Source organism: Dryas octopetala, chromosome 6 (genome assembly GCF_963921425.1).
Source record: "Dryas octopetala chromosome 6, drDryOcto1.1, whole genome shotgun sequence".
NCBI lineage: Eukaryota > Viridiplantae > Streptophyta > Magnoliopsida > Rosales > Rosaceae > Dryas > Dryas octopetala.
The window spans coordinates 7801697-7829155 of NC_141371.1; the positions used below are offsets into that span (position 1 = coordinate 7801697).

Consider the following 27459-nt stretch of genomic DNA (forward strand, 5'->3'; position numbering starts at 1 on the left):
AAAATATCTAAGGGGAGAATATTATTTTATACGTTTATATGTAAGCAGGAAACGTGATGTTCATGAAGACATGACATCGTAATTCGTACAACAGGCATCCACATTTCCAGATGCCTCACATTCAAAGCCTTTAGTGAACAAACTGTGGGACCCTTTGACCAAAAAAAAAAAAAAACTGTGGGACCCACAAACACGTAATATCAAGTATCAAAGAAGCCCAAGGTTGAATGTTCGGCTGTATACTAAATTCGGTCTCCAAGAGCTGCATGCGGCATGCCCGATAATCTCACCTGAAAGTGAGTGACCGGCCAATAGTCCTTCCCACCCTTGTCCTCCGTGTTGTTCCCTTATTGGTCCTCCACAAAACCTGCCGGTGAGTGATTAACTAGAAAGTAAGCAAACCCCAAAACTCTCCGAAGCCTCCCTCGCAAAGCCGCCAGCACTTCCCTTCCAACCATGGAGGCCCTCCACCTCAGCCCGGCCCATTCACCTCTCCTCCGCCCAAAACGCCACCGTTCGCTCCTCAATGGGCCCCGCCAGCTCATCAGCACACGCCGACAACCCATCAAGCCGTTCATCGCCGCCACGTTGTCACGACCAACGACCGATATTTCCGCCGAACCGTCCTCTTCGTCCGCCACCTTTACTTCCAACGAAACCAACCCACCTCGCCTCTCAGCGCCGCCGCCGCCCAAGCGGGTCTCGTTCGGTTCGCTACAGTACCAACCCGGTTTCCTCGGGGCAATACCGGACCGTACGGCCACGGACGAAAACGACAAAGGCGACATTGTCGACGCGATGGAGTACTTGACGAGCATCCTGTCGTCGAAGGTGTACGACGTGGCCATTGAAACGCCGCTGGAGCTGGCGTCGAAGCTCTCGGAGCGGCTGGGGGTGAACGTTTGGCTCAAGAGGGAGGATTTGCAGCCTGTGAGTAGTTGATACCGCTATCAGTGAGTTAAAATTGAAATTATTGGTCAAAGTATGAATTTTTGATCGAATTTTGTGTTGAAAATTGTGTAGGTTTTCTCGTTCAAGCTCCGCGGAGCTTATAATATGATGGCAAAGCTTCCGAGGGAGCAATTGGACCGAGGGGTGATTTGCTCGTCGGCCGGAAACCATGCCCAAGGAGTTGCATTGGCTGCTAAGAGGTTGGGCTGCAATGCCGTCATTGCCATGCCTGTAACCACACCAGAAATTAAGGTACTTTAAACTTGAACCTGCTCACAATTGAGTGATTTCGCTATTGTAAATTGTGGGTTGGCTTATTGAATGTGTTTGAATGGTGGGTAGATTGTAATTTGGTAATTTGTGTGTAGTGGCAATCGGTTGAGAGATTGGGTGCCACGGTTGTACTTGTAGGGGATTCGTATGACGAGGCTCAAGGCTATGCGAAGAAGAGGGCCGAAGAGGAGGAACGGACCTTCATACCTCCTTTTGATCACCCAGATGTTATTATGGGTCAGGGAACAGTTGGGATGGAGATTATGCGTCAAACGAAAGGTCCGTTGCATGCAATTTTTGTGCCGGTGGGGGGTGGTGGCCTCATAGCTGGTATTGCTGCATATGTAAAGAGGGTCTCTCCAAAGGTTTGTTCGTTTTAGTGTTTTTAACTTTTTTTTTCTCATATCTCTCTAGTTTACCTCGAATGGCTTATTGGGCAAGTTGGAAAGATTTATTTATTTTTAAATGATTCTGTTTTACATCATGTAATTCAGAAAAGAGCATCGATTTTGGTATTTCTCTTGTATACAGGTGAAGATTATTGGTGTGGAACCCTCTGATGCAAATGCAATGGCATTGTCATTACATCACGGTGAGAGAATAGTGCTGGACCAGGTCGGAGGTTTTGCAGACGGTGTAGCTGTGAAAGAGGTTGGTGAAGAAACTTTCCGCATATGCAAGGAGTTGATGGATGGTGTAGTTCTTGTAAGCCGTGATGCTATCTGCGGATCAATAAAGGTGAAACTTCTTTCATGTCTTGAAGTTTGCATGGATGAGTCTATTGCTTATCATACATTCTTAGGTAGTTGGCTTCTGAAAGAAAATTATGATCATATTTGCATGCTCTACAATCTGAATCTACTTCTATCTTTGTAATCATACATACTTTCCCCATCTTTTTTGGTGTAAGTAGTCACTTTCAAAAGTGTCTTTGATGTTGATATAAATTCTGTGAAAATTGAATTATAGCCAAGGGTCTTGAGGAGTTCGAAATGAAGGAATTGGGAATTTACTTGAGGAGTTCGAAATGAAGATAATCAAGTAGAGTGAGCGTTCTGTTTCTGCTTTCTGGAACACCAAATGCCTAAATTAGAATGTCCAAGATACATAGCCAAAAATATAGTAATTAACAACCTTGGAGTTTCATGAAGCAAGCTTACTGTAGCTAATATTAGAATTGTCTGCTCGGTGGTCTACTTTTTATGCCTGTCCTTACGGCTTAGTGCCCTTTTTTCTGTTGTCTACTACCTGGTCTACTTCTTGCAGCAGAGAGATGTGTGTCATTATGTGAATTCATTCTTGCTTAAAAGTAACCTCATTTCTATGTTTGACTATTTGTAACACTGATCAGTTAAAATGCAATGTTGGTACTACTCTATCTCAATGAGAAATGATGGCCAACACTATAACTTATCACTTGAAAGCTTTGAGATCTTAGACTTTTGCTTGTTTTGCAGGATATGTTTGAGGAGACAAGAAGCATCTTAGAACCAGCAGGTGCTCTTGCTCTTGCTGGGGCTGAAGCATATTGCAAGTATTATGGTCTTAAAGGAGAAAATGTTGTTGCAATAACCAGTGGGGCAAATATGAACTTTGATAAACTGAGAGTGGTGACTGAACTTGCTAATGTTGGTCGGCAACAAGAGGCTGTACTCGCAACTGTTATGCCAGAGGAGCCTGGAAGCTTTAAACATTATTGTGAACTGGTAAGCCAATGGAGCTTTAGTCAACTATTTTTTTTCCCTTCCTACTGAGCAGTGTTCTGCATGGTGTGAACTGAATCATTTTGGTTGGCAGGTGGGCCCAATGAATATCAGTGAATTCAAATACAGATATAATTCTGATAAAGAGGCTATCATACTGTACAGGTAAGCACTTGTCAGTTTTTGTTGACATTTTTTCCCCAATTTGGGCCAATTTCTTCTGTATGTTTTAGATGTATTTACTTAGGATTAGTAATACATGGAGAAGTGATATATTTATTTTTCCTTTTATATCATGCGTAGTGTTGGTGTGCACACAGCTTCTGAACTTCAAGCAATGCAAGAGCGGATGGAATCTTCTAAACTTAAAACTTACAATCTTACCAAAAGTGACTTGGTTAAAGATCACTTGCGTTACTTGGTAATTCTGCCACATAACCATCTCTCTCTCTCTCTCTCTCTCTCTCTCTCTCTCTCTCTCTCTCTCTCTTTCTCTCTCTCGCTCCCTCTCAATATATATATATGTAGATATGTGTGTGTGTGTCGTAAATATATATTTATAGACTAATGTTGTCCTGTCAGACAATGTGGCAAATTATGTTGCCGAATATCATTTTGTTGGGTTGCAGATCTTATGAAATTGCACTCCTCCTCCTTCCCAAACCTTGTTTCCTTTGAACAAAAAATTTATCACTTCAATTCATGTCAGTGTTATAAATTGAGAAAAATACCGTCTCCTCTCCTACCTGCGCCCATGCTTGCATTTTGGTCCTAAGTTTACTTTGTTGTGGATCTCTTTCAGATGGGGGGCAGGTCAAATGTTCAAAATGAGGTTCTTTGTCGCTTTATCTTCCCAGAAAGGCCTGGTGCTCTGATGAAGTTCTTGGACGCTTTTAGTCCGCGCTGGAATATTAGTTTGTTCCACTACCGTGGACAGGTTGTAATTCAGCATCCTTTAGTTTTTATGAATTTTATATTTCAATATATGGATTGTGTTTAGTAAATTAAAATTTTCTTTTTCTTTCTCTTGATTAACAATAATTTGATCGTCACATGCTTTTCCTCTCCTATAGGGTGAAACTGGGGCAAATGTATTGGTTGGAATCCAAGTTTCCATGAGCGAGATTGATGAGTTCCGTGCTTGTGCCAATTCTCTTGGATATGACTATGTAGTAGTCACCAATGATGATGACTTCAAGCTTTTGATGCACTGATTGACACCAAATTTTACCGAATCATCTGCAATTTTGATGCTCGACTTTCACATAGCTGTTGAAGGGAAGCTTGAGCCCTCCTGACCACATTTTCATCAGTAATATACTGTATCTTTTTTCGAAATATCATATGTACCCCTTTTTAACTATGGGTCAGTTTTAACGTATTTAATGCATTAAAAGTTGTTAATGCATTTTTTTCTCCTAGAAGTTTAAGAGAAATATGTAGTCAAGGGGAACGGATGATAATTTCTTCTTTATTTTGTTCATTGTCTGTATTAAGATATTAGTGTACTAATATAATAAAGATAAAACTATCGTGTAGCCCTTTGCTGTCCAAAGTTGGCATATTCTTTTCTTGTTTGTATTTCCTTTTTTTGGACTTCATTTTAGAAGCATGTGTCTTGAGTGCTTCACAAGGGGTCATTGGTGTAAAGGTCATAAATAAAACCAAAGGTGTAAAGGATCATAAAAGGCTTGTAATTGGTTAATATAATTTCCTATCACAACATTCTTGAGAACCTTTCGTCCCATCGTATAAGATCCTACATACATGTTGTAATATATATTTTTTGGAAATAGAATATCATGAAACTGATAGTTGATTGATTATATTCACAATATTTCAAGAAGATTGTGGTCTTTGATACTCTCTCTTCCCCAATCCAAACCCAATTCTCAAAAAAATGTAACAATGGCCTCTAGACTCTCTACCTCTAGCAAAATCGCAGCCCCCCAAATTGTCGCCTTCATCATACAAATTGTGAGCGTTATCATTAGTGACCACATCTACAGCCTCGAAGACCCCAAGTTCTGGGTTGACACGTCTGCCATGTCCTCACTCAATGCGACTTGTTTTGAGTTCATAACCCCAACCGCAACCTAAACATCTACTTGTACAAAAAAGCAAAATCAAACCCTAAACTCAAAAAACCTAACAATGGTTTTTTTTTTTTTTTTTTTTTTTTTTTCAGATCTGGGTGTTTGCTCTAAGTGGGTTGGGGGAGAAGGGGAGAGAGAGAGAAATAAAGAGTCATATATGAGAGGTCGGTGGGGGAAGTGAAGGATGGTGGTGGGTTGACCTTATCAAGAATAAGATTAAAAATAATAAAAAGATATATTGCAGCCCCAATTAATGTATGCAGCTTATGGCACTGTTAATTAGCACATGAATAACTCCTGGAAATTATTCTATATAAATATATTATTGGTTTAATATACCTTTTTAAGTTGGGGTGAAGTTTAATCAAGTTCAATAAAAAAAAAAAAACCAATTGGGGTGAAGTTTTGTTTGGCTCAAGAGGGAGGTAGAGGTTATATATAATCGGCTACGTATTTCTCCATAGTAATTAACAGTTTAATCCTAGTTGTCCAACCTTGTTCTTCTTATGCTCCTCATCTCTTAAAGTTTTGCAAGTTTGATAGAAATTATTGGCATATTTTCTAACAGTTTAAACTTTGGGAATCCCATAGTTGTCTAACATAGTATCAAACCCCCCTATTCCTCTCTTCTTTGTTAGTTTGCAAAGTGAGGCTGCACCTTCTCTCTCTCTCTCTCTCTCTCTCTCTCTCTCTCTCTCTCTAATGGAGCTGCACACGGGGAAATAGTATTAATTTGATATACATTGTTGATTCATTCCTTAACAATTTAAGATTTTGAGGTTTAATTAGCAATTGCCTAACAGAAATGAACTGTGCTGTAAATTGCATGCACATGGGAGTTGAAGAGGATGATGTAGCTGTATGCCTTTCATCATTGTCAATATACTTTAGTAACAAAATAATGGTGGAGAAGCCAATGCTAGGGAAAGTGGAAAGGGACAAGAAACCACCAACTTTCCCTTCTGCTCCATTATATATGCAAGACGAGTAAAGAAAGTGATTAACAATTTGGTCTAAGTTTGTATTCTTACTGCTGGCCTTTTGAGGCCGGGCATATAATGGAGTGCAATCCAATCCACGAGTTTGTATTATTTGTGCTCCTTTTAATTTTAAAAAATTATAAGTATAATCGATTGCTACATAGTACGTCTTCATGAGTGTTACCCAGTACAGGCTCCAGATCGCTTACACAAGGTGTATTCTAGTGCCAAGCAATCATGAACAATGTTAGTGGAATGGTGCAAAGAAAATATGTTGGAAATTTGAATGATGTAATTGCCATTTCAACATGCTGATTGATGAGATAAGAGATGTGAATAGCTCTGAGCCTCTGATTCAGCACCAACTTTTTTCCCTAGTCTCTCTTAAAGTGCCTTAGGCTTTAACTAAATCCTTTGTCACTTCTCAAAACAAACCCACGCCATGATAACACTTTCACCTAAAGAGGGCAATAAAGAGGACAAATATCATAAGCTCTATCTTGTGTACCAAACATGCTATCCATACCAGGAAATGAGCAGCTTTATTGGCATCACTCTCTCCCAGACAGTAATGTCAATTTTTGACCAGTATTTATAGTCCCTCTTCATAAATTGCTCCCCCCCTGCTCTCTTCATTTTCATTCACTCATCTTTCTTCATATCTCCTCTGTTTAGCCACTGAGTTTTACTCTTGGAACAATAGAAAGAAATGGGTTTTTCAAGTAAACTTCTGGATTCCTTGTCCTTTCTTGTTCTGGTTTTCACAGTGGCTTATGGGGACCCTCTAGTTCCTGCACTTATTCTCTTTGGGGACTCTGTGGTTGATGTGGGAAACAATAACAATCTCAATACACTTATCAAGGCAAACTTTCCTCCTTATGGAAGAGACTTTGTTAATCATAGACCGACTGGAAGATTCTGTAATGGAAAGCTTGCCACTGACTTCACTGGTAACAATATTTCTGCAACAACTGTTTCTTATTCTTTTTCTCTAATGAGTTCATGTGTAACTTGCTTCTTAATTTCTTGTACAGCTGAATATCTTGGATTCACTTCATACCCACCAGCTTACCTCAGCCAAGAAGCCAGAGGGCAGAACCTCTTGACTGGAGTCAACTTTGCCTCAGCTGCTTCTGGCTATTATGACAGGACAGCCCTGTTATATGTAAACAGTGACATCTCTCTCTCTCTCTCTCTCTCTCTCTCTCTCTCTCTCTCTCTCATGATGCTGTGTCTGTTGATTTTGTAGCGTGCCATTTCATTGACCCAGCAACTGAATAACTACAAGGAGTATCAAAACAGAGTGGTGAATATGGTGGGACAAGCCAAAGCCGATGACATATTCTCTGGTGCCATCCACCTTCTAAGTGCAGGGAGCAGCGATTTCATTCAAAACTACTACATCAATCCCCTCCTCAATAGAGTCTACTCACCTGACCAATTCTCAGACGTTCTCATGACATCCTACTCCACTTTCATTCAGGTCAGTCCACAATCAGATCATACATACTGCATCTTTTCCCTTTCTTTTTATATTATGGATAGTGTCACACTCATATATATTTGTTGACAATGTTATGTTTATTATAGTATAGACAATCTTTATAATATCCATCACAATTTTAAAAAATAGAAAAAGCGTTTTTTTTTCAAGACTTATCACTTATGCAACTTTCCGTGTCTTTAGTTATTTGAAAATTTTAGAACCAAAAAGCAAAAAATCAACATGTCATCTTTCTCGAGCAATTTTGAAAAACTATTGACATCTTTTAAAGTATAAAATTTTAACAGATGTAGGCCTCTAGTATCAAACCTGGTCATATCTTTGCTTGGTCAGTAGTTTGGTCTACGACCCAAAAAAGAGAAGAAAAGGTTAATCACATAGCCGAATGATGTTTAATGACCAAACCTAAACCTGATTTGCACATTATAGGATATCTGGGCTCAAATGAATGCAAGATGACCAATACAGTTTTAGATTGCATGACCATTCACAACTACAGATTGCATGATCGTTATTGTGAATTTAAATTGAAGCTTCAATATGGTACATAGGGGGGAAAATGTCTATATGATCTTGAATTTAAGTGGAAGAATCAATCGTGTTTGATACATCAAAAGAAATTGGAAACCATTCTGTATCAGTTGCTTCAAAATTCAAATACACTCTAATTACATAAGCAGCACTTTGACAGAATTTGTATGGACTGGGAGTGCGAAGGATTGGAGTCACAAGCTTACCACCAACTGGGTGTTTGCCTGCAGCAATCACCCTATTTGGCTCAGGAAGCAACCAGTGCATCACAAGGTTAAACCAAGATGCCATTTCATTCAACAATAAGCTAAACAGCACATCTCAAACTCTGAAGGATAGACTTCCAGGCCTCAAGCTTGTGGTCTTCGATATCTTCCAGCCTCTCTTGGATATGATCACAAAGCCCGGTGACAATGGTAAAGGAACTGACTTGATTAATAAAGTCACTGTTTCCTATCAAAAAAGATAAGCACCTTAAAAGTTGGTCAATTAAACAGAAAAAGAACTACATTAGTTACATTAAAAAAAAGGTTATGTTTTATTGGTCAATACAAAAATTCTCTCTATTACCTATTAGTTAGTACAAAGATAACCAGGACTACTGCATGATCATGATCGTAAATGTGTTTGATGCCAAGGAGACTAATTATCTTTTACTTTTTCTGTGATGTATTCATGTAACAGGGTTCTTTGAGTCAAGAAGAGGTTGCTGTGGAACAGGTACGTTAGAAACCTCAGTGCTTTGCAACCGCAGGTCTCTAGGAACATGTACCAATGCGACTGGCTATGTGTTTTGGGATGGATTCCATCCCTCTGAAGCCGCCAACGAGGTTTTGGCTGGCGATCTACTTCAACAGGGTTTCGATCTCATATCTTGAATCTATTTCCACAGGGGCATAATTTAATACTACTGCACTCTCGTAATCTTATATATGTTATATGAGAACTATACGTATTTGGTGGTTTTAGTTTGAGAATTTAATTTCGTCATGGTGTGAAACTCCTTAGCTGTACATGTAAAGAAGATCAGTTGATGATCCTACTTTCTGTGGAAGTTCATGTGTTTCCTTTGTGTGAGATCAATAACATTATGACCCAGTTCTGTTAACCAGTTCCAACTTAGTGCAAATAATATCCAATGCAAGACCTGAAGCTACCGAATATGCATTCTTGATGATTTGCCCAATGAATTTTATATATGAAAAGGAAAAATATCATAACAAAAAGTATAGGTGCAACTGTGCAAATTATCACCCTATTAGATAGTTTAAAGTATCTTGGTTAAACATTTTTTTTTTACCTCCAACTCTAATATCATAATGAAGTTATGAACTACTGTATGCCCTTACTGGTAACCCATCTATAATCATTTCTATGGATTAAAATTCATGCAAAAGACAATCAAAATTGATCTTGAGTAAGATGAGCTGAAAAGTACCAGAAGGGAGTCATTAAGAAAGTTCAAATCCTGCATTGGAACTGATTGCATATAGCAGTTTTTCTCTCAAAGTGCTTGGACGTTTGTAAGTTGGAAGCTGCAACAATCAGAGAGAATGGAAACCTTAGCATGGTTAGAGGCAGATATAGGTTGTAGTCTAACAAGTAGCTGTTCTCACTCTGTCTTTTGCAATGTATTGAAAAATTAGAAGGGGGAAGGGGGGTATTTCTCCCTTTATCGTACCTTCAGAGTATTGTAGCAAGTCGAGGCTGATGGAAGCCGATCAACATCCTGTCCTCTCATTGTTGCCCAAAGAGGGATATCACATGCAACCTACATGGAATGTTTACGAGCACATGGATTAAGGGAGAACACATCTCACATTTTATAAATAATTATTACAACCAACCACAAAAAGTAAGATATATATGCAGATGTATGCAGATGTAAGATGAAGAACATACCTTATGGATTGTAAAGGTCGGTTGCAAGTATTTGAATCCAAGTAATGGAGCTCGAGAACAACTGGTCACGAATTTGAGAAGCATACAACGTTCTGTAGGTTCAAATCCTTTCATTACCTGTGATAATGGTCTGGAAAAGCTCAGTGAAGACATAAAAAGATCATAAGGTGAATCAAAACGGACATCTTTAAGACAAGAATAAATTTGCAATATTAAAAATGCCACATGGATAACGGGATTATACATAAGATGGATGAAAGTCAGGCTGTTTCTCTTAGGATAAAACATGAATTAGCAGCATGTGACTGTATGAGCATAAGTAGTCTTGCATATGTTTAATAGAAAATAGGCAGAAAATATGAAACTCTATGTTGAATCATTGAGAGAGAGAGAGAGAGAGAGAGAGAGAGGAGAAAGGTCAGCATTTAAGAGCGCCAATAGGAAGAAAACCATTGAAATGTCAATACCTCCCAAAATATTTTAATTGTCCGGCTCCCCTCAGAGTAACCACCAGTGTACCGTGTGTTCTTTCTTAAATCATCAACGTCAATGTCATGGTTTCCCCCCGAAAGCAACTGTATATGGTAATTATAGATCAGCATTTGACAACAAGATGAATTTGTGTGGGTCAAAGTTCAGCACTCTTTAAGGGAAAAATAATTTTGAGAACTTGATGAATCATAATACTGGAGCATATTGATAAAGTACATAGTTACTATAAAAACATATGAACTAAACCACCATCTTAAGAAATGGCTCCCATAAAAACACAATATTCATAAAATACTTTAAGGGGTAAAATCAAGAAGAAATGTTATAGTTATTTCCCAAAAAAAAAAAAACAATTATAGGGTAGAATATCTATAAAAGATCCTTTAGTTAAAGTGGCGCTCATATTTGATTCCCCTAGCCCCCATCATTATAGTTTGGAGCTTAAACAATTTTTTTTCTGCAATTTCTCCATATTGGAGGGGCAATTATGCTACAATCACCCTTTTAAAAACCATTATATTCTTTCCATATTTTTTTAATTTTCGAACAAAAAAAACAAGACTACTTCTTAAACTTACAAGTTTAAGATGATTAATATATTAACCATAAGATTGAACTACACATTAAATGACAAGAGAAGCATATCATATATGCATGCATACATGCACCTAGCAGTCATACAGTCATGTGTCACTAGAAAACAGTAAGCCCCATGTGTAGAGGGAGTTACCTGATTAAATTCACTTGCATTAAACAGTTTTAGCCAAGATGGTGATATGAGATCAATTAGCCCTCTATAGAATGCATTTGAAAATGGAAATATCTGCAATTCAACATTGAAAACAAGGTAATTCTTCTCACCCCAAAAAAAGGAAAAAGACAAGTTAATTCTAGTCTTCATGAAGGTATCTTTTTATAAATTGAACAGGAATACAGGAATGAAATTTAAACCTGCCGGTTAAGCTTATAATCAGCAATTGCATGAATGTACTGCATTTTGTTCTTGTTTGTCACAGTTACATCCTTTCCACCAGGCTTAAGCTCAATGACATGCCGTTTTCCAAATGATTCTTCAGTTACTGTAAAATCCAGATAGAGGTCCTCGACATCACCATCATAGTGCTGTGATAACCACACAAGTAAAATATCAAAACTTAAAAGAATAATATATACATAGCCAAGCATTTCAATACATGTAAAACAAACTTAACCCAGAAATGTGAGACTTCCAGACACTGAAAGTTGGATTTCAATCCATCAAGGGTGCTTTATCTCAGACAGTTCAGAGTCTTCAGACCAAGCAACCAATAACACCTTATTTAAATAGTTCAGGTTTCGATGCGACCACTTGGACCCAATCAAGTTTACAATACATAGTCCTAAAGTAATGTCATAGAGCCCTTTAAGGAGCAAGGCACATTGGTTCCAGACAAGGTTTACCTTGACATACATGAGATTCCTGTAAAGCTCTGGATCAAGTGTTGATAGCTCATCAAGAAAGCTATACCGGCCTAACAGCTTTTGTACAAAAACATGTGAAAAGGAGTAATCTAGCAAAATTCCTTCATAAAGAGCTTTACCAACGACTCTTCCAAGGAACTCAATCATCTGGAAACCATTCTCTAGATATCTTGCAGATGCATTAGGGATAAGAAGTCTGTCTGAGGTTGAGGTTTGGGAGAATAGCCCATACCTAATCAGCAGAAAAGGTAGATTAAAAAAACTGACTTCAAGAAAAGCAGATACCAATTTAAGAAATCCAAAAGTAAAATGTATCTATATCTATACAAAGTCTCAAACTCACTCAGGAGCAAACGCTGCTTTTGATATATCAGTCAGAAACTCTTTAGATAACCCACCATAGTCTAGGCCAGCCTCAGGTAGGCCACATTCACTGACAAATGAAACATGGATGGATGACTTTAACCTTGATCCCAGGGAATTTAATTGCCGAAATCCATCTTCAACAATATGCCCACGACGGACTACTATCTCAACTGATCGTGAACCAGGTCCAGAAACTTCACCAGCCATTTTTCGAGAGGCTTTGTCCATCTTGATAAACTCTCTAAACATTTGAACTCTGCCAGGATATGAAATTATGTTAGGAAGCATAATTTAGTGTAGAAAACATAATTTAACGTTTTAAAATATATTGTTTTCTAAATAGGAAAAAAGAATTTTAGTTGGAGGTCTCAAAGATAATCAAGTCTAAATTAAGATTGTAATGTCGAAGGTAAAACTCAGAAAAGTAGGTAGTGAAGAAATCTATCCAATATACCATAATGTCAAAGGTATAATAAAACATAGAAAGGTGGGTAGTGAAGAGATGAATATGTGCTCTCTCTCTCTCTCTCCCTCCCCCTCCCCCTCACCCTCACCCTCACCAACCCACGCACTTCTGCACTCTCACTTGTAAACACACGCAAACAGAACATTCAGGCAGACACACATACACACCTGTGCACCCTCAAGGCATATGTCACAAGGTCAACAACTCAATAACAAATCATCCAAAGGCCACAAAGTGGGTTTAGGCATCCACAAAAAACATGGCTTCTCAAAAGTTATGGAAGTAAGCAAATTGAGTCAGGAAAGTAAACGAAAAATAACTGTCAACTATGAAAGCTATTGGTTTGTCTGTTAGTCAATTATTTTCTTACCTTTCTTCAAAAGGAAATACATGTGGAGTGGTAGTTATAACAGAGCCTATACTTGGAACAGTTGGAGAATCATCTGTTCTTACATTAGCTGACAAAACTTCATGAGTTCTGGCAGCTACTGCAATTGGTGGGCGGTTCTTTCTAGCAGGTGAAAGCCACAAAACAGGGGGGCAGAACTGGTGCCTGCAATCCCTTTCATACATTAAATGCAAGCATCTGATTGCAGATTCCATAAGGGGTCTACCCTGCTGTCCAATACTTTGACAAAAACCGGTATAAACTAACGTATTGAGAGCAGATGCAATTTTCCGTTGTTGCTCTAGTGTGAATGGCACCTATTCATGCACAAATGATAAGAATTGACAACACCAAAAAATCATTGAAAAAAAAAAGAAAAGAAAAAACAGCTAAGGCCAGTTTACCTGTTTTTCATAAAACTCTATGTCATCAAGAATCAAAAGCAGGTGTGAATAGCTTGCACAGAAAAGATGAAGCATACATGACATGTCTCTTGATATACCTTGTGGGCCATGCCTCAAAGGTTCAATATCCCAAACATCAGAAGAATCCTCGTCAACCAGTCTAGGCTTAGGTTGATTATCGCTCAAATCTGTATGGTCCAGGCCTGTTTGCGACTTACCAGTAATTTTATGAAGGACAGTGACCCACCTATTAGCTCCGCCATTATTGACATGTTTTTGTTTTTTGTCAAAAGCCCCATCTTTTTCATTACCTGAATTTTTACTAATATAATCATAACGGTCATTAGAAGTGGGGCCTTGCCCAGGAAAAAGGTAAGTTTCCAACGCTCCCCATAGATTTACAAGAAATCCAGGAGTAAAAGATAGCATGTTAAGGACAGGCAATGGTCCAACCGTGGGGCTCAAGAATGAAAATATTCTGAGCATGTAAGAATAAAAATGCACAATATCTAGCAGTTCCAACTTCTCCAAAAACTCCAGTTTTTTTGGTGTCAGAGTCTCAGGTCCTTGATTATGACCAACTTTATTCATTATTGCCAAAAGATCAGTAAGATGCCACTGTTGAGAAACAGGCCTAAACATATCCAAGTATGACATCATAAAGGACTCATGGGTCATCTCACTCCCACATAAGACTGTACAGGCAGGCTTCTCATGGGTTTCAACATCACTTTGAAGATCCTGGTTCTCCTTGACACAGTCAACATTCTCAAGCCAGGACAATAAGTTTTCTGAAAGAGTGTTAACAACACGGACATATGATACACAGTCCAACTCTTGATGGAACCCTCCAGGATCAATAGAATCATTCTCTCCCACTGTTGCTAGGCAAATAATGTTTGCAAGAGCCCAACCAACTGGTGGAATCACCTTGGGAGAAGAATGAACCTTTGACCGATTCACATCCAACATCATCTTTAAAATTTTCTCTTTCAAAATCTGCCATCACCTGCGAAAGTTTGATCAGTCCCCACATGTTTGAATCTCAGGTCCAAGAAGTTATATTAAAAAAAATACTAGGATTTTATAAGGTGTGCTACAAACCCAAATATGATGATGAAGTTTATGAGGAATTAACATAATATATAGATTCATAGAACCAAAATTAATACATATGAAGCTGCTCCTTAATTACCTAAATGAATAAATGTCAAAATAAGGAAAAATAAAAACATATTGTTGCCATTCCTATGTAGAAATTTTCTAAATCATTGTTACCAAAAGGTACCATCCACAATCGTTCTATACTTTATTTACAATTAAATGTCAAAAGAGTATTAAACTATCTATGAACTTACGCAACCGACTTCCCAATGATATATAATTGGCTAACCAACAATAAATGTAAGAAGAGATAATGCTATGTCCCAAATCTTAATTAGCTTAGTTGCCGTCCAGTCGCACTATAAGGGCATTAAGTTGATGTATTGGTTGCAATAGGATCCTTTTTGCATGGCAAAAAGAAGGATAGATAAGATTTAAGTTTAAAATGGCAGGTAAAGCTAGGAATTTTGCAGCAGTTGCAAACTAGTTACACATAGATCAGATGAGAAAGTTCCACCCACTGATTGACCTCATCATATCCAAAGTAAAATTCTAGCAGCATAAAACTAAACCAATATTCATTAAGACCACAAACACATGTATAATACCAACTCAGCATCACATATAGAGGATTCAATTCTTCAAACATTATGCATGGATAAAAATTGTCGTAACTAGTTATAAACGTACCAAGAAGTATTCATGTGAGTACATAAAGGAAATAGTTTACCATAAGAACTTACAATGATTTATTTGGTACAAATTTAATGAGCCTTACCAGTAATGCCTGAAAACAAGGTGAGAGAATAGACTTGTGCCTCATAGCAGATATAAGAACAGCTGGTAGTCGTTGAGTAAGCCAAGGAATTGTAAGTAGAAACACAGAGTACTTCTCAGCAACATAATGGACATCCAACAAGCCAGGGCAGTTTGAATCAAACTTTTCCACATGAAATGGCCTAAGAGCTAAAGTTATTGTACTTGCAGTAATCAAGAACTTATCATCTGTTTGTACAATACTGCTTATCCGTGAAGGTCCTGGAGCATCCAATGTGTTTATATATCTTCTAATAGACAAGTAAAGACCACTTTCACCACTCCCCATAAATCGAACTAAATTCTTCACTGCTGTATCCGCACTCTGACAGTCACGGTGAGTAATGTTCTTCCACCCTTTGAGATCAGTTAAAACAACAACAAGACGCATTGCTAGGGAGGCAAGAGCAACAATATCTTGAGCGCCTGCTCGGGACTTGTCACACTTCGAAAGACCAAACATGCACAGAGAAATCAGCTTCCGCGACTGATAAGTCCAGACTCTTCTCTCTTCAGAACTGCCGATTGCCAGGGAACAATAGTTCTTCTTTGAGTCTAGACACAAAAAACAAAAATCATATAAACCCAATTGCTAAAACAGACCCATAACATTATTTATCCAGAAAAATAAAAAATAAAAACATACCAGTGGAATTCACGCTGTCAAGTAGAATTTGAAAGCAAGTCTTCATAGAGTGAATTTCTGTGGTTTGAATGTTCCTATGCCGAGTCGCTAAACATGTAATGAAGAAAATAAAAGGCCTCACTACACTGCTGGACATCCATGTGGCTGTGAAGACCAACCCAGCCTGCTGACTCAGCAGCTCCTCCCATTCTTCTCGAAGCTCCAAAGCCACCGTCTTTGTCACTATGTAGCGCCTCCACACTCTCTGAAAACATCAAAAAAAAAAAACCAATCATAACCGCCCCATTTTTATGTCATCCTCCACTACAAAGCTTGCTTTTTGCTTATTCCCCAAACAAAAAATTCGTTTACTTTCAGCCAAAAATTGACAATCAAAGGCAGAAAGAAAGAAAAAAAAAACGCACCTGAATGAAGAGCGCGCGTTTACTTTCAGCGAAAAATTGACAATCAAAGGCAGAAAGAAAGAAAAAAAAAAACGCACCTGAATGAAGAGCGCGGCCGCCGTGGCTCGCCGCGCATATTGGCGGAGCTCTCTTTCCTGAGAGACCTTCTCGAGCAGGGCGTCTCTGGTAATCTCCTTGGCGCTCGCTCCCCTCAACGATACCTGAACAGATCAACCCATCACTATTCGAATCAAATTTGCACACAAAGTACGGAAATTGTGAAAACTATTTCATGAGGGAGTCATAGTAATTGATGGTGTGGTTGAATTAGTACTACCTGGTGTTTGCGAAAGTCGTCCATGGAAGTTGGAACTCGGCGATCGTGCAATCGAAGCTCTCAATCTCATTCGCTGCTCGCTTGTCAACGACGATCTGTCATCAGTTCATCACCGTTTCCTTGGCTCGCCCAATTCCAATGTCATCATTATGTGTTTTTTGCTTTTTTTCTGGTTTAGCTTCTTTTTTTAGCGCAAAATGCACTTTTCATTTTATCCCCACGCGCACCGAAACGCGCGCGGAATCCTATTTCTCGTTTTTCTCTTAGAAAAAACAACTCATCTATTTGAACCCACCTTTTTACTCAGAATCCCCCACTAAAAAAAATTTGTCCATAACTTGATTCTTTTACAGTTTTACCCTCTATTTTGAACATTACTTTTTTATTTTTTAAAGATAAATGGTGAAGATGAGTGGATAATGAGTTATGATCATAATAGATTATGAAATTTTCTCCCATGTAACCAAAAGAAATTTCAAAAATTAAATAAGTGAAATGTGTAGGTTGTGAGGATGGGAGGAGGAAGAAGAATAAGAGAAGTTTTGTTGGTTGGGGATTAGTGAAGGAGAAGAGAAGTGGAATTTGTAAGGAGGACAACACGAGTAAATGGGTGGGTTGAGCTGATTCGTTTAATACCACTAATTTGATTTATATTTTAAAAATGTGCATATATAATTTTTTAAAAATAAGCTTTTGATGAATGTCTAGTCCAGATATTATCACGCTTTCGTCAACTAGTATTTAAAAGCTAAATTATCCTTCGTTGAACTCGCTTAAACAGTAGGTCATAGACTAAAATACCTTATTTTCTTCTCTCCCACTATGATTTAAAGGCATAAAAAAATTTATCCATAACTTGACCCTTTTACCCTTGCCCTCCTCCACCACCAGTGAGAAGGTTGTGGGGAGGGACAGGGGTAAAACAGTCAAGTTAAGGACAAATGTTTTTAGTGGAGACATTGAGTAAAAGGTGGGTTCAAATAGAGTCAATAAACCCTCCCAAAAATTATCGTAATCAGTTACTTTTCAGTAATGTCGCGTGGTATGGAACACAAAGAACACTCAATCTAGTACGAGTATCCAACTGAAAATGTCAGAAAGAAACATAAAATAGAATAGCAAAAGCGCAACAATTGGTCTTTGAAGTAGTAGTAAACTCGGCGGTTCTGTTTAAGATTATAGTTATGGTTTGCGCCCGCCTAACCTTTGCTAACAAATGAGCACCGTTATCCAACCCACCATCCTCGCCGCCTTTGCTCCGCCCTATTCCTTCTTCTCTTCTAAACCACCACACCCTTATCCTTCTCTTTCTCTCTCTCTTTCTCCTTCTCCTTCTAAGCCCAAGCCCGAAATCCACTACCTCAACTTCTCTACTTCTCCTCCCACCCAATCCCTCCTCCTATCCCCACTATCCCCACAACCCCTTTTGACTGCAGACCCTCCTCCCAATGACTCTGACCAAACCCACCACTTTTTCTTTTACCATTTGGTGGACTTGCTTCGCCTCTCGGCTCGCCACGGCGACCCCGGGCTCGCCAAGGCCGTGCACGCCTCCGTTCTCAAGCTCCCAGAAGATACCCATCTGTGCAATGCTCTCATTGCAGCTTATCTCAAGCTGGGTCTTGTTCCTGACGCTCACAAGGTTTTTCAGAGCCTTTCCTGCCCCAATGTGGTGTCTTACACCACCTTGGTTTCGGGTTTTGCTAAGGCGGGTCGAGAAGACGAAGCCGTGGAGCTCTTCTTTCGGATGAGGAATTCAGGTATTGAGCCTAATGAGTACAGTTTTGTTGCAATTTTAACTGCTTGTATTCGGGTTTTGGAGCTGGAATTGGGCTTGCAAGTTCATGCCATGGTCATCAAAATGGGCTACTTGGATTGTGCTTTTGTTTCGAATGCGCTTATGGGTCTGTACGGTAAATGTTGTTGTTTGGATTATGTGCTTAAATTGTTTGATCAATTGCCTCAGAGAGACATTGCCTCTTGGAATACTGTTATGTCAAGTTTAGTGAAAGAGTGTATGTTTTATGAAGCATTTGAATTGTTCCATGAACTGCGGGGAAATGATGGGTTCGGAGTTGATCATTTCACGGTTTCAACCCTTTTAACTGCCTGTACTGGTAGCAATGCTTTCATAGAAGGCCAAGAAGTTCATGCCCATGCTGTCAAGATTGGTTTAGAGCCCAATTTGAGTGTAAGCAATGCACTTATTGGTTTCTATGCTGAGTGTGGGAATGTAAATGGTGTAATGGCTTTGTATGAGAGGATGCCGGTGAAGGATGTTATTACGTGGACGAAAATGATTACAGCCTACATGGAGTTTGGGTTGGTGGATTTGGCCATGGAGATGTTTGATAAGATGCCAGAGAGGAATTTGGTTTCTCATAATGCTTTATTGGCGGGCTTTTGTCGAAATGGTGAAGGCTTGAGGGCATTGGATTTATTTATGAAAATGGTGGAGCAGGGTATGGAGTTGACAGACTTCACTTTGACTAGTGTTGTTAATGCTTGTGGGTTGCTCATGGATTGCAAAGTCAGTGAGCAAATTCATGGCTTCGTTATCAAGTTTGGTTTTGGGTTAAATGCTTGTATTGAAGCTACATTGCTTGATATGTGCACAAGGTGTGGTCGGATGGCAGATGCCAAAAAAATGTTTCAGCAGTGGCCAGCTGAGCAGGAGAGCTCTGTTATTTCGACATCAATGATATGTGGGTATGCTCGAAATGGGCAACTGGATGAGGCGATTTCTCTTTTCTACCTTAGTCAATCAGAAGGAAGAATGGTTATGGATGAGGTTTCATCAACTTCACTACTTGGTCTTTGTGGAACAATCGGGTTTCATGAACTGGGGAAACAAATCCACTGCCATGCTATTAAGTATGGTTTTCTAACTGATGTAGGGGTAGGAAATGCCACAATTAGCATGTACACTAAGTGTTGGAACATGGATGATGGTGTCAAGTTATTCAATATGATGCCCACTCTGGACATAGTTTCATGGAATGTTTTGCTTGCTGGCTATCTTATCCACAGACAGGGTGACAAGGCCTTAGCCGTCTGGTCAAAGATGGAGAAGACTGGTATAAAACCTGACGACATTAGCTTTATTTTGATCATTTCAGCATACAGGCACACCAACTCCAATTTAGTTGACAATTGCCGCAGTTTGTTTCTCTCCATGAAAACTTTTTATGGCATTGCACCCACCTCAGAGCACTTTGCCTCCTTTATTGGTGTTTTAGGGTATTGGGGTCTAATGGATGAAGCAGAAGAAATAATCAGTACGATGCCTTTTGAGCCCGAGGTTTCTGTTTGGCGAGCTTTGCTTGATAGTTGTAGAATCCAAATGAATACAACAGTTGGAAAAAGGGTTGTGAAACATATACTTGCCATGGAGCCCAAAGATCCATCTACATACATACTTGTATCAAATCTGTATTCAGCATCTGGGAGATGGCATTGCTCCGAAATGGTTAGGGAGGATATGAGAAAAAAGGGTTTCCGGAAGCACCCAGCTCGAAGTTGGATCATTCATAACAACAAGATACATCCATTCTATGCAAGAGATAAATCCCATCCCCAAGCAAAAGACATATATAGTGGGTTAGAAATACTGATCTTAGAATGCACAAAAGCTGGTTATGTGCCAGACACGAGCTTTGTTCTTCATGAAGTTGAAGAGCATCAGAAGAAGGATTTCTTGTACTATCACAGTGCAAAACTAGCAGCCACCTATGCGCTTGTGAACACCAAGCCAGGAAAACCAATTCGGATTGTGAAGAACATCCTTCTATGTGGAGACTGCCATACATTCTTGAAATACATGTCCATTGTCACTAGGAGGGCAATATATGTAAGGGATGCTTCGGGATTTCATAAATTTTCTAGTGGTCAGTGCTCATGCAAAGATTACTGGTGAGTAAAAGTTGCGTCATATTTTTTTTTTCCTGTTTAAGTTTCAATTGTTCCTTTTTCCTGGTTCTTTAATGTGTTTTATAGCATTGTAACATATCGGTATCCAAATTGTAAAATAGAACTAAATTACAATGAGTAAAGGAACTACCAAATACTGTTGGCAGAAAACAGATAAGCTCTCAATAGTCTTGGTTAACTAAGCTGGCTAATTAATTCTTTTCTTTTTGGAGTATGGGATATTATTGAAAAGCCAAATAGTTGGTATCAACTTATTATCAAATGACATGTAAATTAGTGACAATTAAACAGTTCCTGTGTAAACGGAATGATTAAATTCTTCCGTTTTCCTTATAAATCATTGATTTACTCAGATTTTAGACGGAGGGAAAAAGAATGTGACAGGGAAGTGGGTGAGCAAAAATGTTAGAAAATAGCAATACATTTGTAGGTGGGTTGGTTAATTTGAGATCCACAATTTAAGGGGTAAAATGAATGTGATAAAAAATGCTTCATACAACAATTAATTTGTTGAAGCTAGGAAGGATCAAATTCTTCTATTACCTTAGAATTTTATTAACATTTACAAACTTGGGGGAGACAAAAGGAGTGTAACGGGGAAATGGGTGAGAAAAAATGTTTCTACACTATTACAAATAGTGAATTTTTGGAATTTCTAGAATATCATATTCATATTGAGGTGAATGAAATAACAATAAATAACTTGTTAGTTATGAAACCAAAATTCAAATGATTTGAAATTTGATAACGTAAACTCTGAAATTTCATTGCCCAAAAAAATTTCACTTGTTTCATGAAATAAGCTCTGAAATTTTGTTGAAATGTTGTTTGTAATATGAATGAGCAAAGATGATCACCATTCCATAATCAAAAGAGATAGTATGGGATACATAAATTGAAACAAAAAATTAAAATTTTATTAATTGATTGTGAATTAACAACTCAACAACCATTCTAATTAAGAGTTTAATTTGAAAACTAAATCAACTAGAAGCCGCCACTACTGGCTGCATCTACACTAATTTTCTCTGAATCTGAGAAACCTACCAACTAATAACTACCAACTAATGTTCAACGCTAGTTGATTTGCTGTGAAAGTCTTCAATAATCCAAATCACATTCCGCTTCAACCGCCAGTTGATTTCCTAGAAAAGTTTTCCCTAATTGAGATGATGCTTCAACACAACCAGTATTACCAAGAGTCGATTCACTGATACCGATCGAGCATCGCTCTCTACCAAGACATCTCTGAAATTTAAAATAAGGAAACAAATACTCAGTTTGGAGTGTAAGAGGCTAAACAACAAGTCCTAATAATAGTATTCAGTTTAATTTATTACCTGTTCCACGTATTTCTTTACCAAAAGACTGGATGACTCACATATTCCTTTTCTAAAAGCTCCACAATCACCATAAGGCAAACCAAAACTAGCAAACTTAATTCGCTTTATAATTCTTCCTCCTTGGCATGATAACTCCAAGACATTACCTTCATATGCATTTCCACATACTGTTCCAACAGTGACAGTCTGGATTTGAGCACTCCAAGGACTGCCTCCAAACTCCTCAAACAAAACCAACACATTATCTCGATTGTCGTCATGGAGGAAAGATCGAGGAATATGGTACCTGAAATTTAAAACAAGAATGAAGAAAAAAATGACAATTAACATTCAATAACAAAGATCAAAATTATTTAGCATAATTAATAAAATATTTCATACCATCTTTGTGTTGGTTTTCCACAATTAGTTCTACACTTAGAATCACCGTAGTTTCCACGATAGTCACAAGTTGGAGAACAACCCTTTCCGTCTGCAAGGTAGCTTGGCCAATATCTTCCAATGTTGTTGCCATTAACCCAAGCTTGGCCCTTGCCCAAACCAATCAAATCCACCACGACTGGATCTGTTCCCATTGGTGTTTTGAAGTTTGTCTAATTGAAAAAGAGAAAGTTATAGACAGGTCAAATATTTCCTAAATTAATATATGCCGGATTTTTTTCTAGCCAAAGTTAGCTGACAAAATCGTTAACATGTCAGATATATGACAACAAAATTGTACCTTATACCAAGTCAAAGGTTGCTGAGTTGGAAGGTCGAATGTTTCCCAATTAAAACGGTTTGACACATCAACTCCATAAATTTTCTTAGTTTCACCTTCCATTCCAATCTTGTAGATCCACGGGTTTGTGCTCAAGTTCAAGTTTTGTGACACATTACCATTGGTACCAGAAATAATTTCAAAGCCAGCAACTCCAGTTGGGGTATTGTCAAAGAATGCACCATAATTCTAAGAAAAAAAAAAATCAAAGGGCAAAATGTAAGAATTCAAATAGATAAAATGACATATATGTATGACAAATGCTTATTTTGGTTTCAAGCTTACTGGGAGTCCAACAGTGGTACTGCATAAAGCTATGTCATTCTTTCCTTTATGTAACCTGATCTTTGTCTCAAAGGTGTAGCGCTTACTGTCAGGTTGTGATTGTGACCCTGCCATTTAAAGTTATATAAGGTTTAATATATTGACAAAAAAACTAAACTAATTTATATTCAAATAAAAATTACCTTTGTATTTTCCATTTACAAATACTTGAATTACATTTCCAGAAACAGTGACTCGAAGAGTAGCCCATTCAGATATATAGGAATGAACCCTAAAAGCAAACACAAAACATAGAAAGAATAATGAGAATATAAAAATGAAAGAAATAGAATAAAAAAAAAAGTAAATAGTTTATGGTTGAGCAGTATACCTGGTGAGGTACCACAAGTAATCACTAGTGTCATTTGTAACAAGTTTCTGATCCAACAATTGGGTACTGGTCAAAAGACTACCCTTAACTGAACCATTTTCCTCAATTTCCTCAATACGCTCTTGTCTCCATTGCCATACCAATGGCAATGGCTTCTCATCATCATGCAGTTGAGTTTCCTTCTTCACCATAATGGTGGTGGGAACATTGACCTGCAAAAAATTAATTATTTATGTTTAGAATTTGAGGGTACATGTTCAAATTAATTAAGCTAGCTAGAAATTAATGCCCTCAAAGATATTAATGTATCAAAGAAACATAAAAACACACCTTTGCAGTGTTGTAAACTTCGGTTTTGCAATCATCAAGGATGATGACAGACCAAGCAGGTATAATGTAATTTTTGTTTTCAAAGTTGATGGTGAATGAAGTACTAAGCGCATTGCCGAAAAAGCATACACGTTTTCCTTTATAACTATAAACCACAGACTGCATTTTACAAACAACAATTGCTTTATTAATATTAGGTAATATAAATATCAACTTAAAAGTGTTGAAGCTGGAACACATGAACATCATCCACTTACATCAACCAACTTATTACCATTCGGATCATAAACAACACGGCTAGTGTCTCCATAAGTCAAAGTCTTCTCCATTGATTTAAGAACCTCATGGAGTTTTTTGAGATGACCCCACTTGGGTTGATTATAGTTCCCTATGGATCATATCAATAATAAATATAATAATTAAATTTTATTTACCAAAATCATATACAAATTAAAAGTAAATTTAATTTCTGTTAATCATATATTCACCATATTCATCCAATGGTGCATCATAATCATATGATGTGGTAAGATAAGGACCTCCTGCTGTACGACCAAAATTTGTTCCACCATGGTACTGCAACAAGGAATATTAATATTAGTATTTAAAAAATGTTTAAAATAAAAGGGAAATTAATCGATATAAATTATTAAGCTAATTACCATGTAATAGTTCTGCAAGGTGCCCTTATATTGGAAGAATCGTGCAACAGCAAAAGAAAGATCTTCAGCGGTTCTGTGAGGGTCTTTAGAACCCCACGACTTAAACCTAATTTCAGATCAAGCTTTTTATTTATTTATTTATTATTCATAATGATTTATACCCGAAATGAAAAATAAATAGAAACTAGATAACAAATAAAATTGACAAACAAACCAGCCAGTCCAATTTTCAGTCCACATCTTGGGCATAGGGTCAGCGCCATTGGGCGTAAAACCGTCACAGTAAAAGCCATTGCACGTCGGGATCTGCAAAATGTAAAATTACTTAAAATTTAGTAGTATATTTTAGCATATATACTTGAAAATGAAAATATATGTATGGTAATTAAGCATTTAAAATGAAATGTTACCAATGGGCAAAAAAAAAAAAAAAATGTTACCATTGGCTTTGGGGCATTCTTTTGTTGACACATAATCCAAGGCACACCAATGTTAAGACTCTCAGCAAATTGAGCACACCATTGTATATACTTTTTCCCACCTTCCCCATAATTTGGCATAACATCTTGAAGTCCATACTCATTCTCAATCTATACAAAGTTAAGAACACATATTACTATATATATTATTAATATACGAATTAAACAATAATAGTTAATTTTACAAATTAATTAACCTGAGAAAGAATAATAGGTCCTCCTTGTGGGGCAAATAACTTATTTTGCTTCATCATGTTCACTATCAAGGTGGTAAAGTTTGCCATCTCATTCTAAATATGAAAATTTTGAAATGGTTAGGGGATTTAATCAAAAGATGGAAAGTAACAAAGGAACAATAAAAAAAAAAACTCAGGTAATGAATGTCTATACTAAGAAATTAATTTCATACCTCAAACACTTTGTTATCTGTTCTAAACTCAATGCCTGGCAAATTACGCAACCAGACTGGAAATCCTCTGTATATCCAAGTTTAGAATGACTTTTAGCAAAGTTTGATACACGATGTATTAGTAAAGCTAGAAAAATTAATAAAACTCTAACAATTAGTATTACCCATAGTTCCATTCCGCACAAACATAGGGTCCAATTCGAAGAATAGCATAGAGTCCTTCATTTTGAATGGTTCTAATGAACCTCACTAAGTCATTTCCTCCTGAGAAATCATACTAAGAAAAATGGGACAAAAAGAATTCATTAACTCAACTATATATGTATGATAGTAAAATTAAATTTCAATTAGGGTAGCTATTAGGAGGGAATTAAGAAATTAAACCTGACCGCGTTGAGGCTCATGAGCACTCCAAAAAACATATGTCTCAATAGCATTGAGACCGCCTTCTTTTGCTTTTTTAATCAAATCTGGCCACATCTACAGAAAAAAGAATTTAATATTATCATATTATAAAAGAAAATATTTGTATGACAATAATAATACAAAAAAAAAAAAAAAAACATACTTGAGGAGTACTTCGCGGATAATGAATTGAACCAGAAATTATGATTCTTCGTTCTCCATTAATTGTCAAAGCTCGTGAGTCATAGGAAACTTGAATTGGTTGAGAAGACAAGCAAACGAACAAAAGAGCAAAACTTAGAACGAGGAGTTTGGTGGAAGAATCGGAAGAACACAATATTGTTGCCATTGCTTTCAAACTAGATGCAATTCAAATGGTAAATAAACTCTGATGAAAATGCTTTGGCAAGCAAGCTATTTATATAGTATGGAGATATGAACATATAACATTATTGTTCTTGATAGTACTTATCGATCAATTCAAAATTCGAAACAAAAAAGATCCTTAATTATCCAAATTGAAACTTAATTTTATCTGGAACCTGAGAATGTGTAAATTTATCAAAAGCTATCCTGCCATTTGTGTTTTCAAAAATATAAAATTTCTCTATTTGCGATAAAAAAATATAAAAACGGTTCGATAATTATTTTATACAATTTGTCATTTGTTCATTTTCCAATCTTTGGTGGAAAAAAATTGTTTGAACTTTTAAGAGATAAATGCATTTTTTGTAATTCTAATTTATATGTCGAAAGCTAGCTCATTAATTTATTGCTTAGAAATCTTATCTTGAATAAATTGATAAATATGCATATAACGATTTCATCCCGGCCAGTTTAATTTAAACTCAAATTTTTTATCTGATCTATTTGAGCTTTGGTTCTTGAAGTAAATCTGTTATAGGATAGTTTTGTATTTCAAATGTTTGTACGTATTTTCAAATCAATCAGCTGTTTTAATCTTGAGAATAACTATATACGTACTATACTGCTATACATGTTGATAAACAACAGTGAGGGGCTTTCAATTTCTTAGGGACTGTCTGTTATGCTCTTCATAAATAGCTAATGAGATGTATATTATTTAAGATTCTTAACATTGTAATATATAAAGTAAGTTAAGTTATTAATGCCAAATAAAAAAGTAAGTTTATTATGTGCTTAATTTCGTACATTATCAAATAAGCAACAAGTAAAGATTTTTATTAAAAATTATAATTTTTTTTCCAACAAATTAATTAAAGCTTACTAAAAAATTATGTAAACAATTAAATTTAGAATTTACAAGAAGTGAACTTTTTAATTAAGCACTTTCCATTCATCTTGAGTCATAGGGCTTGTTTGAGAGTGCTTCTGCAGGAAGCGCTTTCATTAGAAATACATAAATGTTTTTAAAAAAATTTCATGTGTTTTTTGTGAATGTACTTGGAAGCACTTCCTAAGAAAGCATTCCAAGTGCTTTTCTAACCCAAAAGCATTTTATTTTCTTCCAAATACAATAAAAAACGTTTTTAACTATTTGAAAGCACTTTTAAGGATTTTAAAAGCATTGCCAAACAAGCCCATAATTCAAGAACGGGTAGAATTTTTAACAGCTGGATACTATTGATGTTAATTATCACATCAGAGATCGAGGTTATAAGTCCTGAAACATGCTAACTTTTTTTTTTTAGAGGATGACAC

The 27459-nt window shown here is 37.1% G+C and overlaps 5 protein-coding genes across 6 annotated transcripts; 3 read left to right on the forward strand and 2 right to left on the reverse strand.

The window, feature by feature from the left end:
• The first annotated feature begins 250 nt into the window (after nt 1-250).
• On the forward strand, nt 251-4465 carry OMR1 (L-O-methylthreonine resistant 1). The gene is made up of 9 exons (XM_086247120.1): nt 251-930; nt 1024-1203; nt 1320-1589; nt 1756-1962; nt 2682-2930; nt 3022-3092; nt 3231-3348; nt 3730-3864; nt 4001-4465. The coding sequence occupies exons 1-9, from the start codon at nt 457-459 to the stop codon at nt 4139-4141; spliced, it is 1845 nt and encodes a 614-aa protein (XP_086103246.1). The 5' UTR covers nt 251-456; the 3' UTR covers nt 4142-4465.
• Nucleotides 4466-6524: 2059 nt separating this feature from the next.
• Nucleotides 6525-9467, forward strand: LOC147281923 (GDSL esterase/lipase At5g03820-like). Its single transcript, XM_086246713.1, has 5 exons — nt 6525-6953; nt 7038-7168; nt 7253-7486; nt 8199-8454; nt 8723-9467. The coding sequence occupies exons 1-5, from the start codon at nt 6713-6715 to the stop codon at nt 8914-8916; spliced, it is 1056 nt and encodes a 351-aa protein (XP_086102839.1). The 5' UTR covers nt 6525-6712; the 3' UTR covers nt 8917-9467.
• Nucleotides 8351-16938, reverse strand: UPL7 (ubiquitin-protein ligase 7). Of its 2 annotated transcripts, none has more exons than XM_086246711.1 (15): nt 16804-16938; nt 16565-16687; nt 16084-16327; nt 15400-15992; nt 13518-14516; nt 13096-13430; nt 12237-12515; nt 11873-12125; nt 11384-11554; nt 11163-11255; nt 10408-10515; nt 9941-10057; nt 9720-9809; nt 9477-9573; nt 8351-8491 (listed from the first exon to the last, which is right to left on the reverse strand). In XM_086246711.1, the coding sequence occupies exons 1-14, from the start codon at nt 16825-16827 to the stop codon at nt 9490-9492; spliced, it is 3513 nt and encodes a 1170-aa protein (XP_086102837.1). In that variant the 5' UTR covers nt 16828-16938; the 3' UTR covers nt 8351-8491; nt 9477-9489. The 2 variants fall into 2 exon arrangements, with proteins under 2 accessions (XP_086102837.1, XP_086102838.1); XM_086246712.1 differs by having other exon boundaries at nt 8359-8484.
• Nucleotides 16939-17895: 957 nt separating this feature from the next.
• EMB175 (Pentatricopeptide repeat (PPR) superfamily protein) lies at nt 17896-20869 on the forward strand. The gene has a single exon (XM_086247789.1). The coding sequence runs from the start codon at nt 18020-18022 to the stop codon at nt 20717-20719; it is 2700 nt and encodes an 899-aa protein (XP_086103915.1). The 5' UTR covers nt 17896-18019; the 3' UTR covers nt 20720-20869.
• A 965-nt stretch (nt 20870-21834) lies between these two features.
• LOC147281926 (D-galactoside/L-rhamnose binding SUEL lectin protein) lies at nt 21835-26113 on the reverse strand. Its single transcript, XM_086248142.1, has 18 exons — nt 25940-26113; nt 25756-25851; nt 25536-25648; nt 25372-25438; nt 25160-25252; nt 24924-25073; nt 24698-24789; nt 24484-24589; nt 24310-24397; nt 24079-24209; nt 23822-23980; nt 23492-23703; nt 23279-23392; nt 23122-23206; nt 22798-23025; nt 22458-22669; nt 22074-22362; nt 21835-21981 (listed from the first exon to the last, which is right to left on the reverse strand). The coding sequence occupies exons 2-18, from the start codon at nt 25849-25851 to the stop codon at nt 21835-21837; spliced, it is 2382 nt and encodes a 793-aa protein (XP_086104268.1). The 5' UTR covers nt 25940-26113.
• Nucleotides 26114-27459: the final 1346 nt, after the last annotated feature.